The 13,456-nt window shown below is 32.2% G+C and overlaps 1 protein-coding gene across 1 annotated transcript in view; it reads left to right on the top strand.

Annotated features, from left to right (window-relative positions):
• LOC126734598 (proteasome-associated protein ECM29 homolog) overlaps positions 1 to 12,482 on the top strand; it is a 51,118-nt gene extending 38,636 nt beyond the window's left edge. Inside the window, exons 14-16 of the mRNA XM_050438291.1 lie at positions 2,673 to 2,944; positions 3,001 to 3,243; positions 12,214 to 12,482. Of these exons, the coding sequence (XP_050294248.1) occupies positions 2,673 to 2,944; positions 3,001 to 3,243; positions 12,214 to 12,413 (715 nt within the window). The 3' untranslated portion in view covers positions 12,414 to 12,482. The remainder of the gene's footprint in view (positions 1 to 2,672; positions 2,945 to 3,000; positions 3,244 to 12,213) is intronic.
• Positions 12,483 to 13,456: the final 974 nt, after the last annotated feature.

The raw sequence follows: 13,456 nt of genomic DNA on the forward strand, positions 1-13,456 counted from the left end.
CAAATCGACAAATCCAGTTCTGGAACAGCACTTCAGCTACTGTCGTTGCTTCTTGGTTTGGAATCGGATAAACCTCGGGCCACTTACTAAAGTAATCCATAACAACAAGAGCATATCGGTTTCCGGAGCTACTAGTAGGAAAGGGTCCTGCTACGTCTATGGCAATTCGTTCAAAAGGTGCACCAACAAGATACTGCATCATCTTTCCTCTTGTCCGGGTTTTTGGGCCCTTGCTTGACGAACACTGCTCACACTGTCGGCACCAGCGTTCAACATCTTGATGACTGTTCAGCCAGTAAAACCGTTCTCTCACTTTTGCCAAGGTCTTACTAACTCCAAAATGTCCTCCGCCGACACCGCCATGAACAGCTTCAAGGACTTCCGGAATACGTTTTCGAGGAAGGACTGTCAGATATGTCTTTTCTTTTCCATCTACGCTCTCCCAGACTCTTTTTAATAATCCATCTTTTATAACCAATGAATTCCATTGAGACCAATAAGCTTTAAGTTCTGGAGATTTGTCAGAAATGTCTGCCTTCTAGTTGCTTGAAAAGCTGCCTCATACTCTAGTCCATGGGCCAAAGCTTCTGATATACTTTTATGATGAGCCATCCTTAGAGCGTGGTTAGTATCTGGATCTCGAACTCCGTCAATAAAACAATTTATAGAAATTTGTTCTCGGAACTCTGTTGGGGCTGAAGGGTAAGCCAGATTTACTAATCGAGCAACATCGGCCTCAAACTGTTGGAGTCCGTTTTACTTTCATCTCTAGTTCTTGGATCTTTTTTTGTACTTGCCCCAATTCTTCTTCTACTGTTGCTTCAAAGTTAGTCATTAATTGTTTCTGATTCTTCTCCAGATCTTCTTTAAGTTGTAAAACTCGTTCCTCTTGTTTTCTGTCTCGTTCCTCCTGCTCCTTTTTAAGATTATTTTTTAAATTAAGTAAGTCATCTTTCATGGTTCGAATCAGGTCTTCATTTTCTTTCTTTAGGTCATCTTTCATGGTCTTTATCAGGTCTTCATTTTCCTTCTTCAGGTCAGATTTAATTGTCTTTAGTAAATCTTCCTGTTTCTTGTCTCGCTCTTCTTGTTTGCGGTCTCGTTCTTCTTGTTCTTCCTTCAGTTTACGGTCTCGTTCTTCTTGTTCTTTCTTCTTGTTTGCGGTCTCGTTCTTCTTGTTCTTCCTTCAGTTTACGGTCTCGTTCTTCTTGTTCTACCTTCTGTTTACGGTCTCGTTCTTCTTGTTCTTTCTTCTGTTTACGGTCTCGTTCTTCTTGTTCTTCCTTCTGTTTACGGTCTCGTTGTTCTTGTTCTTCCTTCTGTTTACGGTCTCGTTCTTCTTGTTTGCGGTCTCGTTCTTCTTGTTCTTCCTTCTGTTTACGGTCTCGTTGTTCTTGTTCTTCCTTCTGTTTACGGTCTCGTTCTTCTTGTTCTACTTTTTGCTCGTCAAACTTCCTTAATAGCAGCTCCATCAATTTCTCGGTCTCCATCTTGGCCTGACTTCTTGTTAAAGGCATCCACTAAAATGAGCTTCCAAATATCCTTTACTTCTGACACCAATTGTAACGAAATTCGGGAACACACTTTTATTGTCAACGTCAAAAGCACTAACCTAACTCGCTTTGACTGTCGTTTAATTGTTTCCAAGGTAAAAACTGACTAAACAATTAAAACTGAATGATTTGTCACGAAGCGCGTCCTTTTTAAAACCCGATGGAACAGTTTCGAAATATTTAGAATTATCTTCATTGTTTTTGCCCAAAGAGACCAATAATTTTAGGAGAATACTGACAGTCAAAGCAAGCAAGTATACAAATTCTAGAAAATTAGAACTACAGGGATTTACAATAATATAACCTAAATAACCTAAATTGGGGCCAAAATGGGGCTCTCAAACAAGATGAACTACCTAAAAACTAAACACTATAGATGAAAATAATAAACCAAACGTAAGTAGAACCCTAAAGAAACCCTACGAATCAACTTTAACTACACAATACTAATAAAATTGTACAAAAACTAGCAGAATAATTAACGTATTTACATTTTCATAATAATATTTTAATACAAACTCCTAGTTCTAGATTATTCATGTTTTTCGTCTTTTATTGTCCTAGCTTATGGCCCTTTATATACAGTGTCTGAAAAAGATGTATATAGACGGATAAAATAAATTATTTAAAAAGTTGCTTTTTATAATAATAATTATTGTATTTCTTTTTCCGAATATAAACTACTATATATTTTGATACGAACCTTTATTTATTTTCGATTCATGCTCTCTTATCATTAAAGTACTAAGAAATCGTCTAAATTCTACGGGAATACCATAGTTATTTTATTTACTTTATCTACTAAAATAACCTCCTAAAAATACTGTTTTCTATCAAGGAATTACGCACCCCTACTTATTTTACTGTCAACCTATACTTAACTTAGCAAAACTTCTTTAAGGAATACGAACCCCTAGATATTTTAATACAAACTCCTAAGTTATTCTGCAATATTCACTTTGTTATACGTCTTTTATAGTCATAGCTTAGGAACTCTTATATACAAAGTGTCCGAAAAAAGGTGTATATAAGCAGATAAAATATTTTTTTTAAATTGCTTTTTATAATAATAATACTAATAATAATAATAATTATTATTATTGTATTTCTTTTTCGAAGAGATGTTATTAAAACCAAAAACCCCTCTGTGATAATCGAGTCGGTGTGTCGGGAGGCGAAAAAACAGGAAATCACTTACAAAATCTCGGCGTTAGAATGTCTTGGCGAGGTAGCTTCTTCCCTAGAAATAGACGCGTTCGAGCAAGTATACGATATACTAAAAATCGTGCTAGACAGTAACCAAGGAGGCCAAAAAGACATCGAGGAAGACGAGGAGGAGAACAGCAAAGAGAACGTTATTAATGTGAAAATTGCCGCCTATGACACATTGGGTAAAATGGCTGTTTATTCGCAGCATTTATTTAATTCATACTTTTTTTTTAAACAGGTAAATCGTGGCCAGAAAACGCTCCGGAAACCCAAGAAAAATTCAAAAATCTCTTTGTGGAACATTGCCTAACGACTTTACCTAAAGTGGTTAAGTCGGTGCAAGTCAGCATATTGTCAGCGCTTTTTAATTTTGTTAATAAGCTGCATTTGTTGCAAAAAAGCGGCGATCTGACCCATTTAGAACGGGAGGAACTTAAATGGATCGTGGATAAAGTATTGGAAGCTGTAACGTATGCTTTTGGTAAGTTTAGTTCTTTTAACGACCTGTTTTAACTCCTATTAATAATAATGCGGGTTTATATTGCTTACAATTGAGGACGTTTCGCTGATTGTAGTTGGATCCTCAGGGTTCTGAGAGCATAAAGTTTTTTTGGGCAAATATTTGGGTTTGTCTTCAAGGCATTATTTTTTAGGTGCAAAAATGCTTAAATGAAAGGAATTATTGATAGTCAATGAACTGTCTTTCACGAATTGATGAACCTACCGGAAATATGCGGTAAACAGTGAATTTTAGTTTGTTTTTCCGAATAGACAACCATCATCAACTTTATTTTTAGGTTTTATATTTGACTAACCCTCATTTTTTGCTCTATATTTAGCATTAATTCAAATATCTGGAAGAGTATAATTAAATGTCGGGACGAAACTTGAAAAACTTCAAATGCCTGAAATAAATTTCAAATTGATATCGAATGTCTGCAAGACATTTAATAATGCTTTAAATGTGAATATACAAAAGTAAATCTCAGAGATCCTGGAATATATGAAAAATTATTTCAAATTTCTGGAAGAAAGTTAAAATAACTTCATCGATCATATTTTATCAGTCATATTTTAGAAAACATCGACAATTTATTTTATTTTTCTTTACTTATTTGCAATTTTTCTATAACAATAGATACAAATTGCATAAATCTTTAGCGTTTAGTTGTTTATTGATTAAAAATCTACTAGGGGTAAGGGAGAGCATAAGCGTTTCCAGAATATGCACTTTTTAAAGTCAAAGTATTAAAAAATTTTAAGATGACATTTTTTCAGATCTAGAATCCTTAAAATCAATAATTTAATTTTGAAAAAACATTTTGACTATACAATTTTAATTAAACAATCAAAGAATCAACTTAGGCCTACTAATTTTTTTATTTTTACAATTTTTTACGTAATTTTTCAGATCTAGAATCCTTAAAATCAATAACTTAAGGGGATTATTCGGATAACTTTTTTATTTTACAATATTTTTTAATGCGGTTTTCACTAATGAAATGTACATATTTTTGTCAAGAGTTGATAGGTGCCAGTTTTTTAAATTTCTGAAATATTGATTTTTTATTTAAAAACCAAAAAGGTAAATAAAAAAACCTTTCTATACGTCTCTAGATACATCGATTTTAGAAACATTATATTAAAAAACTATTTCAAAAAAATTAATAATAAACCTTTGAGAATGGAAATACAAAATTCGGGCATTTTTCTTATAATTTCTTGAACCGCCGATAAGTTTAGTATCATATGGCAATAACGCACGCCCGGGCTAGCATGTATCAAATCAAGAAACGCGCGACGCTTGTTCGGCCCGATCTGTGCATACTGTGCAAGCGACGGTATCGGCTACTGGTCAACAGCAATTCAATATTATGTAAAATTGAAATGTTGATTGGGATTTCACTTAGAAGTATTTTATTGCAAAGGTGTTCCAATTTTCTGCACGTTGTTCTTTATACTATTAAGTTTTTTACGTTTATTTTTCAAAAATGGGAAAAAGAAAAGAAGGAAAGTCAATAGTTTATTATTCTAAACGAAAAAGTAGGAAGCCAAAAAAGGATCAGTTTAGGCCTAGAATTGCTACAAATATGGAATAAGAATGCCACATTGCTTTTACTATTTATATATAAATGAAAATAAATGATTCATTTTGGAAAGAAAAAATGATAGAAAAATTAAAGATTTTTTATTTTAAATGTCTACTGCCTGTCGAATCATAGATCCTAGGCATAGTAGAGGCATGGAAATTCGAAACTCATATTATAGACTCACATACTAGAACTTGACCTGTAAATTACAATTTTTGTATTACAATTCTTTGGTTTTTCTATTTCCATTAGAACATACCACTTCGTTATATTATAATTTTCATTTTTGTATACTTACTTACATAACTGTTTAATATTGTCTTATATTTTATACAGCTTTGTTCTAAAACATGTACCTACGTCATTATAAGTACACACAACATCCATAAACACAAAAAAAAATTAAATCTAACGAGTTCAAAACTGAGACACACATTTTTTTGAAATTAATTGAACTTTGGGATTTATTTTATGCCCCTTTGATGAAGTTCACGCGTATGTCATAATAAATTTTTTATATTCTGATTGCTAAGAACTGTTTAAGAAGGCATATTTAGAGGTGATTAACATTAAAATAAATTAATATTTATTTATTTTTTTATTTCTCTTTGACGAGAGCTGTATAGACAGGGTGGCTAAACGAAAACGAAACGGCGGCCATGTCGGGCTCGTAAAGATTTTAAAAAGAAAACGCTCGGACACGTCAATTTAGATTACCACGAGGAAACATTTTCAGAGTATAATACCACCCCCATCTGTCATCCCTTAGCCAGGGTAGAACTAACCTCAAAAATTTTAAATGGAATAGTGGGTTGAGTTAAGGTCGGAGCACACAAATCCGTACCGAGGACGCACCGTGCCCGCAGCGCAGCTCGGCCGTGTCTCGGTTGTCAACAACACTATAGTAATCATATGGCGAAGTCTTAACATCAGCGCACCGTGCCCGAGCATGTAGCACGCACCGCATCCGTGACGAGTGGGAATAGTTTTGTTTAATTTTCAACGGTGACGGTGCGTTGTACGATCTCGAACGAGCAATAAAATATAGCTATTCAAAATGGAAATTGAAAGGTTAATAGAGGAAGTAAGGAAGTTTCCATCACTGTATGATCAAAAAAATGAAAAATATAGGAATACAGATTATAAGGACAGAGTGTGGAATAAAATTTCTTTGGGATTGAACATAAAAGGTTTTTTTCCAATTTTTTCAGTAGCTTATGAAACGTGGATTGTGTCATTCTAAAGTATAGTTGTGCATCAGATGAGGAACTAGTGTGCTGAATTCTCCTTCTGTAGTTCTTGCTTTCCAAGCACCGTGTATCCATTTTCTTCTCAAGTTTTTCTTTTTATTTCTGACTTTGTTTTCTTCCTCTTCATCCAATGCAATAGCTAGCATTGCTAATTCACTATTACCAAATTTCGAGAACATTTTTCTTTGAAATAAATTTAATGTACCAACCCAATTAACTTTCGATCCAAACTGAATACTTTGAAGTGCGGCGTGACCGTCCAATGCGATGCGGGATGCGGCCGTGTGTCGGAGTAGTGTGTTTTGGGAGATAACGCACCGAGACACGGCCGAGCTACGCTGCGGGCATGGTGCGGTCTCGGTACGGATATGTGTGCCCCGACCTTTATACCTTGTTTGTGAGGTCTTTTGATTTTCTTTACGGTTACACCTAATTTAAAGGATTTTACTTCAGCGGTTCTCAAACTATTTACTATTTTAACATTTAATATAGTTTTCTGGAAAACCTGTATTAAATCGAAATTCTTTATGGAACTATTAGTTATTTTCTTTACTGAATCAAACGTCTTGAAATACCAAAATACGCGTGCGACTTATTTGTTAGTAAAGGCAAAAAAGTCCAACCGCATGCAAACTAAAAAATGCACGAATCGGTTCCTCCCGATGAATCTCTGGTAACATTGACCCGTCTCACACAGGCGAAAATCGGGGAAAAGCCGGCCATAAATAGTAGTAGTGCTGATATGAACCACAAACATATTTAATCATAAGAAAATGTTAGAACTAAGATAACACGTTCATTTTAAACATTTTTTTAAATCCCCCCCGCCCCCCTTGGGTTCATTTATTGCATTACATAGGCGCTGCGTAAGTACGCATTTCCTTAAAAAAATTTTTGAAATAAAATTCAAAATGTTGAGACTTTTGATAATATAAGTACCTGAGTTTAATAAAATTTCTTATTATAAATTACTAAATAAAGTTGTGATTTGTTTGTTTTTGTGCTATTTAATTTTATAAGTAACCTTTGCTTTGTGTGTAAAAATAAGCAATTAAAATACATGTTAAGAGTAATATATTTAAGTATGTAAAGTATATACAGAGCTTACTTAACAATAACTTTGTAATAATAGTAAAGCCTAACCTATCTTAATAATAATTAAAATCAATCAATATCTTCACTATCACTTTCATCAGCAGAAATTGTTGGTTCATCAAAAAATGCCAAAACTTCTAAAGGGTACTGTTTAAGCTTTTTAGCAGATGATTTTTTCATATTGGAGATTAAAGGATCAGAAGATATTAAGAGATTACAAAATATATCTTCCATATTTTGTTTTCTTCAAAACTTCCGTGCATGAAATTCTCTGAATCTTTTAATATCTTTATTTCTTGATTCCTGGGCTTCTTCGCCAAGTTGCCTAATTGGAACCAAAAAATATGATATTATATCAGAACTGTGCATTAAGATTTTATGCACGGAAGTTGGCATATTGTACCACGGATACAATTCTACAAATTTTCTGGCCGTATCATGACAGTAATCCTTAAAACTATCGATTTTAATATGAAAACCACTAGAAATTGTTAATAAAATTACTCTGAATCTAAATATCAAATCTTGATTAATGCCTGTAATTTCCGAAGCTTTAGCAGCATTCTCAAAAAAACGGCGAGCAGTGTTGCCGTCATTAGTACTTCCAAAACCAGGTTTTGGTCGGTCAACCAATAGTCCCATTTCTTTAAAAAATAAGTCTTGGATTCGTTTTTTGGCATTTGCAAGTTTTTCTTTGTTTTCCTGGCCTCGCGCTTGCCATTGCTTAAATTCCATCTTATAAGATAGATGCAGCAAACACTCAAAAAAACGAATCCAAGCATGTAAAGATGACAAACCAAATTGAAATCTAGATTCGTCAGCAATTTTCTGTTTTAAAACCTTATCGATATTGTTAAAATCTTTGGATGTTAGATTACACAAATAGCATCTCTGAGTTGAAGTATTTTCAGTAACAGCATTACACAATTCGCCATCTATCATTGTAAAATATAAAATGTTTTAAAAATACATTGTTTCCTTGAGTATCAAGCTTTGTTGGTTGCAAATCTGAAATTTGTTGGTCAAAATATTGCTTTTCTCTCACTGATAACTCTGTTGTTTCATGCCTAAACTGGACTCTAAGAGGTCTACAGAATCGTGTGGAGGAAGTTCTGGGATTTTCCCAGATTACAAACTTATCTTTTGATTTCGGATCACCGTTAATGAGCTGAATTGGTACCATTGATGTTAAAAAGATATTAGCATCTGAAATATTGGACTCTGCAAACTGCTGTTTGTATTGACTCATCCCAGAACTCCCGTCACACCCCCATTTGCAAATTAAATTTAAATTATTATATTTTTCTTGGTTTAAAGAATTTAAAACTTCTTTTAGGGACTCAAATAACCTTAAAGATGTATGATCCAGCAAACTTTGAAGAGGCACTTCAGCAACATCCTCAGAAATGTTTAGGTTTTCTGGGCAGCACCTTTTTTTTTGCGGCAGTTATTGACTCATAATTAGGATAAAGAGTTGAATTTCTTATAAGATTGTATTGAAATTTTGTCAATTTAGCCTCTACAAAAAGCGATAAGGCTTCGTCCGCTGAAAATGGTACTTCACATTCTTTTTCAAGAGATTTTTTATATTTTGATGCACGGGTTGGTGATGAGAATGCAACATTTTTTAACACATCTGCTTCATCCAGTTTACCTTCGGACCTAAACTTCATTTGAGCAGCAAATGTTAGTTCTTCAAGGCTTCAGTTCTTCTTCTTTTTGATCGGTCACTTAAATCTAAAAATCCAGTGAATGGCCTCCCTCTACTCGATAGAGTTGTATCCTGCATTTCGGCTGGTTGAGCTTCATTCATTGCAGAAGAAAATTCCAACTCAATATTTAAGCAATCTCGATTTTTATTTTCAAATGCAGTTTTATTTCTTGATACTGATGACCATTTTGTGTCATATTTCTCGATGAATTTATATATGACTTTTGAAGACTCTTCTGACAAGCGTTCAACTCGCATGGTAGAGGTCACTTTTTCTGCCAAATAACGGCACTGCTCCATTCTTTTCTTGGACTGACAAATTCCTAACCAACTGACAAGTTGGCTTCTTTTAAACCAAGCAGATTTTGTTGCTGTCCCTGAAATAATAAGTAATTTTGTTAATTATTTTTCATAAGATTTTGCCATTTAAAATTGGTTGCCATATTGAATTTTAAACCCACATGGCAATTTTTTTATTATGTTAAATTTTCTATTAAATGATGTTTTATTTTATAAAAATTTATTTATTCTTCAAGTTAGTAGCAGAAAATTATTTCTTGCGTTTTGGACCTACAATAGCATTTTATACGAATTTGGACCCGGACTACAAATCTTTAAAAATATTTTTTCGTCAAGGTCGCAAATTATCGCAGCAACTTAAGATTGGATCTTACAAAGGACTTATTAAGCAATAATTTAAAACTAATTTAAATTCGGGAAATTACGCGAAATCGTACTTTTAGTTTAGCTTAATTTTTTAAGTTTAATCTCAGTTAATTTTTTTTTAAAATTAACTGTTAACTTTTCAAAAAATCAGTAATAAAAAAAAGTAAAGAAATATTTTTAATTAATATAATTTTTAATATTCTACTTACCACTAGCAATAGGCTCCATTGCTGCTTTACAAAATTTTCACCCACACTTTGCCGAAAAACTAAATTTAAATTACTACTTTTTACAGGCGCTTTTGAATCACAATGAAAGTCTCCACGAACATCAACTTTCAACTAAAATATTTTTGCAAGTGACAAGACGAAAAACAAAAGGGTAATTGTTTATTATACCCAGGTAACTAGATAATTGAATTATACTCAGAATAGGCCTTAATTGGGAAGTTGGTATTTCCGATTTATGGCCGGCTTTTCCCCGAATTTCGCCTGTGTGCGTCTGTCTGCTGCGAGACGAACAGTGTTCTGATTTGCTTTAGCGATGCGTTGTTGATAAATGCTCACCTTCTTGATAAAGCGCGTTAAATCCATTTCAGGCTGATGATTGCTCACGTGCTGATGATTGCTCTTAATCTTTAAGAGACATTTTTACTACACAATTTTAAATAAACATTCGAAACGTTAACTTAGGCCTTCTAAGATTACAATTTGTTTTACAATTTAAAAATTAGTCAACGATTTTTTGCAATAAAAGTGTTTTGCCCTACAATATTTCATGTATAATGAATTCTTGGATAAAAATTAGTGTTCAGTTAAATTGTGTATTCAAATAAGATATTTATCATCCAGGAATGTTGCAAAAATTGTATTTTAGAACATGAGCCTTTTTCTTTGGATATAATCACCTTTTTTATAACACAAATAATAATAATAAATGTAGCACAGAAGTTAATTTCAGTACACGATTGTAAAAAAATAATGGAAAAATTAGATTCTAAAAACCAAAAAGCAAGTTCTTTTTCTAAAATTGGTCAAATTGCTTTAGGTTCCCTTAGGTGTAAATGTTTTCATAATTTCAATATATTTCCTACATATTTTGTTTATATGAAACAACCTTAAGGACCATCCAAATTAATTTATTAATTTTCTTTAATAAGTATGACTTGGGAATTCTACTCTATTTAGGTTCTTATGGATCCTTTGTACTTTATTTGATATTTCTCCATTGGATATTTTAATTTTTCACAAATATACGTAATAACATTAATGTTCACATTAATTAGAATAAAACAAAATTAAAAAAAACTCAATTTATTTTAAGTATGTATATAATTTTAAAGAAATAAAAAAAAGAAAAAAAAACAGAAAGTTTGAAAAAATCCAGCAATTATTGTTAATTGGTCTATCGAAAACAATTTCGTTATCGTGGTTTTAATGAATAATTCGAAGGACCATTACTTTAAAAACTAATTTATTAAAGTAAAAACAGGTTACATAACTGATTACTAAATGATTAAAATGTATTAATAATTATTATTGTGAAATTATTTGTTAGCGTGCTAGTTCGCGACTTAAAGGATCATAATAAATTGAATTCTTTGAAGTTTGTTAATGGAGAACGAGTATTAAGAAATGTGCGGTATCAATATTCATTTATAGGGTTCGAAAGAAGCCCTTTATTTAAAAAAAAAGAGTTTACCATAAATTTCTCCAGGGTGAAGTACCATTATGCAAAGCAAAATAATAGACGAAGGGTTCTGTTTACTTCACAATCTTTATTTCAAGAATCCCGACGCGTTTCGGTTGTCAAACCATTGTCAAGGGAAAACCATGTAAGTAGAATATATATAAGGTTGTTATTAAACTAATAAATTAATTAAAAACATAGTAAAACTTACATGATATTATTACAAAATGTCCATAAAAAGGTCAAAAAACGGCACCCACATAACATGACAGTACATTAATCTAAAAACATGTCATCATACCGTATTTACAAACAATAACGGATTTTGGTTTTAAAAAAAATTTACAAAGGTACTGCATTATACACAGATATTTAATACTATTACTAATAGAGACATCCAGGATTAAATGCGGTTAACAGAACATTTTAAAAAAACAGTAAATTCACAGGAATGTGGAAACTACTTAAATAAATTTACAATTTTGGCCGCTTCTCGGTAGTGGGCGTTAATAGGTTCGTTCAGACAATTAACTTGTGTATTTATTTCTAGTTTTGCTATTTCTAGATTTTCTAATATATTTAATTTTTTGCTTTTATTTAGGTTGTGCAAAACTTTGAAATTGTCGTCTGTATTAAATGAATGACCTGTTTCTCTTAGGTGCAATCCAAAGGCAGATCTTTTATCATTAGGCGACTTCTGAGAATTTAAATGTTCTTTAATTCTTAATTTGAAATTTCTGCCGGTCAGGACCCTTCGTCTATTATTTTGCTTTGCATAAAAGAGTTTTTTTTTTAGAATGAGGAAAATTATATTAACTTCTTATTATAGCCATCAGGAATTTGGAGTCAAAGAATAATTTTGTAAGAAACACTAAACACACTAAAATCTACTGAGGATAATGCCTCGTCTTGAGCTAAAACTCAACAATTTATGTCATTTTCATTTCTAGGTATTGCCAAACATACTAGGCTTAGAAAAGAAGCCCTAAACATAGTTTTTTGCTTGGGTACCAAACTAAAGCAGCAAAATAACCAGGAAGAGCTAAACAAATTAACGGACACATTCTCCAAATCCCTAGTCGAGCTATCCAACGATAACCAACCGGAGATTAAATGCAGGATAAATGATATAAAGCAGATATTGCTGTGAAATTATTCCTTTACAATTAAGAATTATTTATTAAGATTGTAATGATAATAAAATTAATTTTTTTTTGAATTCCTTTTGTATTATTTTTTGTGCAATGTTGTATTAAACTTGTTAGACGAGCATAAAGACGGAAAATACTGTATATCAAAAAAATTTAATACAACAATAGATATTGGTCATAGAATTGTAATGCCTTTAATTGCTTGCATATACACAAATTTCTTTCTTTAATGCTGAAATACCCAATGCAACATAAAAATCATAGGCAAAGCCTTGAGTTAAAAAGAAAGCAATGTTTCGCTCTTTTTCATTGACAGATTTGTTATTGCAAGTTAATACATTGATTTCCGCACTCAAGACCTTCGTTTGTCGGGCGTGTATATATTTTATACCTGTACAATAGGCGTTTTCTAAGAGTCCTGAAATTTATTGGACATGATTCTTGGAAAACTGTCAAAATATTGAGATCCTGTCTGGAAAACGTACAAACCTGACTACAGAAGCAGGCAATAAAATGAAAAATTTGTTCAATTTACTGAAAGAAAGTTTAAATGTCTAGAAAAACGTTGAAAACTAGTCTACGAGTTCAAAGTTAAAAAAAAATCTTTACCAGACAACGACCGCTAAATTTCAAATAATTATTTTTACTTTGACTATTTTGACCTAGGCGTGAAAATCTTAGCTACACGCATTTATCACCGTACTTGGCAAATACAAGGGGTTTTAAAAGAAGTAAAATAAACCGTTTATAAAAAACCTTTTTATTGATGTTGAAGAAGTAGTCCATTCTTGCAGTGGAGTTAATATGTCAATGGGTAACTAAAAATACTACGAGGATATTATAAAAGAACCAAGGAAACTTATAAGATATAGATTCAAATTGTTTAATTACAAAAGGTATTGAAATTGCTTACCCAAATTAACACGTGGAAGGACACTACGAAATGTATATTGGTACACAGAATGGCACTATAATTTCTTTACTGATTTCTCTTTAGAATGTTTCGTAAGTATATTAGAAAAAATAAAATTAAGTCGTATAT

The sequence above is a fragment of the Anthonomus grandis genome, chromosome 3 (genome assembly GCF_022605725.1).
Source record: "Anthonomus grandis grandis chromosome 3, icAntGran1.3, whole genome shotgun sequence".
NCBI lineage: Eukaryota > Metazoa > Arthropoda > Insecta > Coleoptera > Curculionidae > Anthonomus > Anthonomus grandis.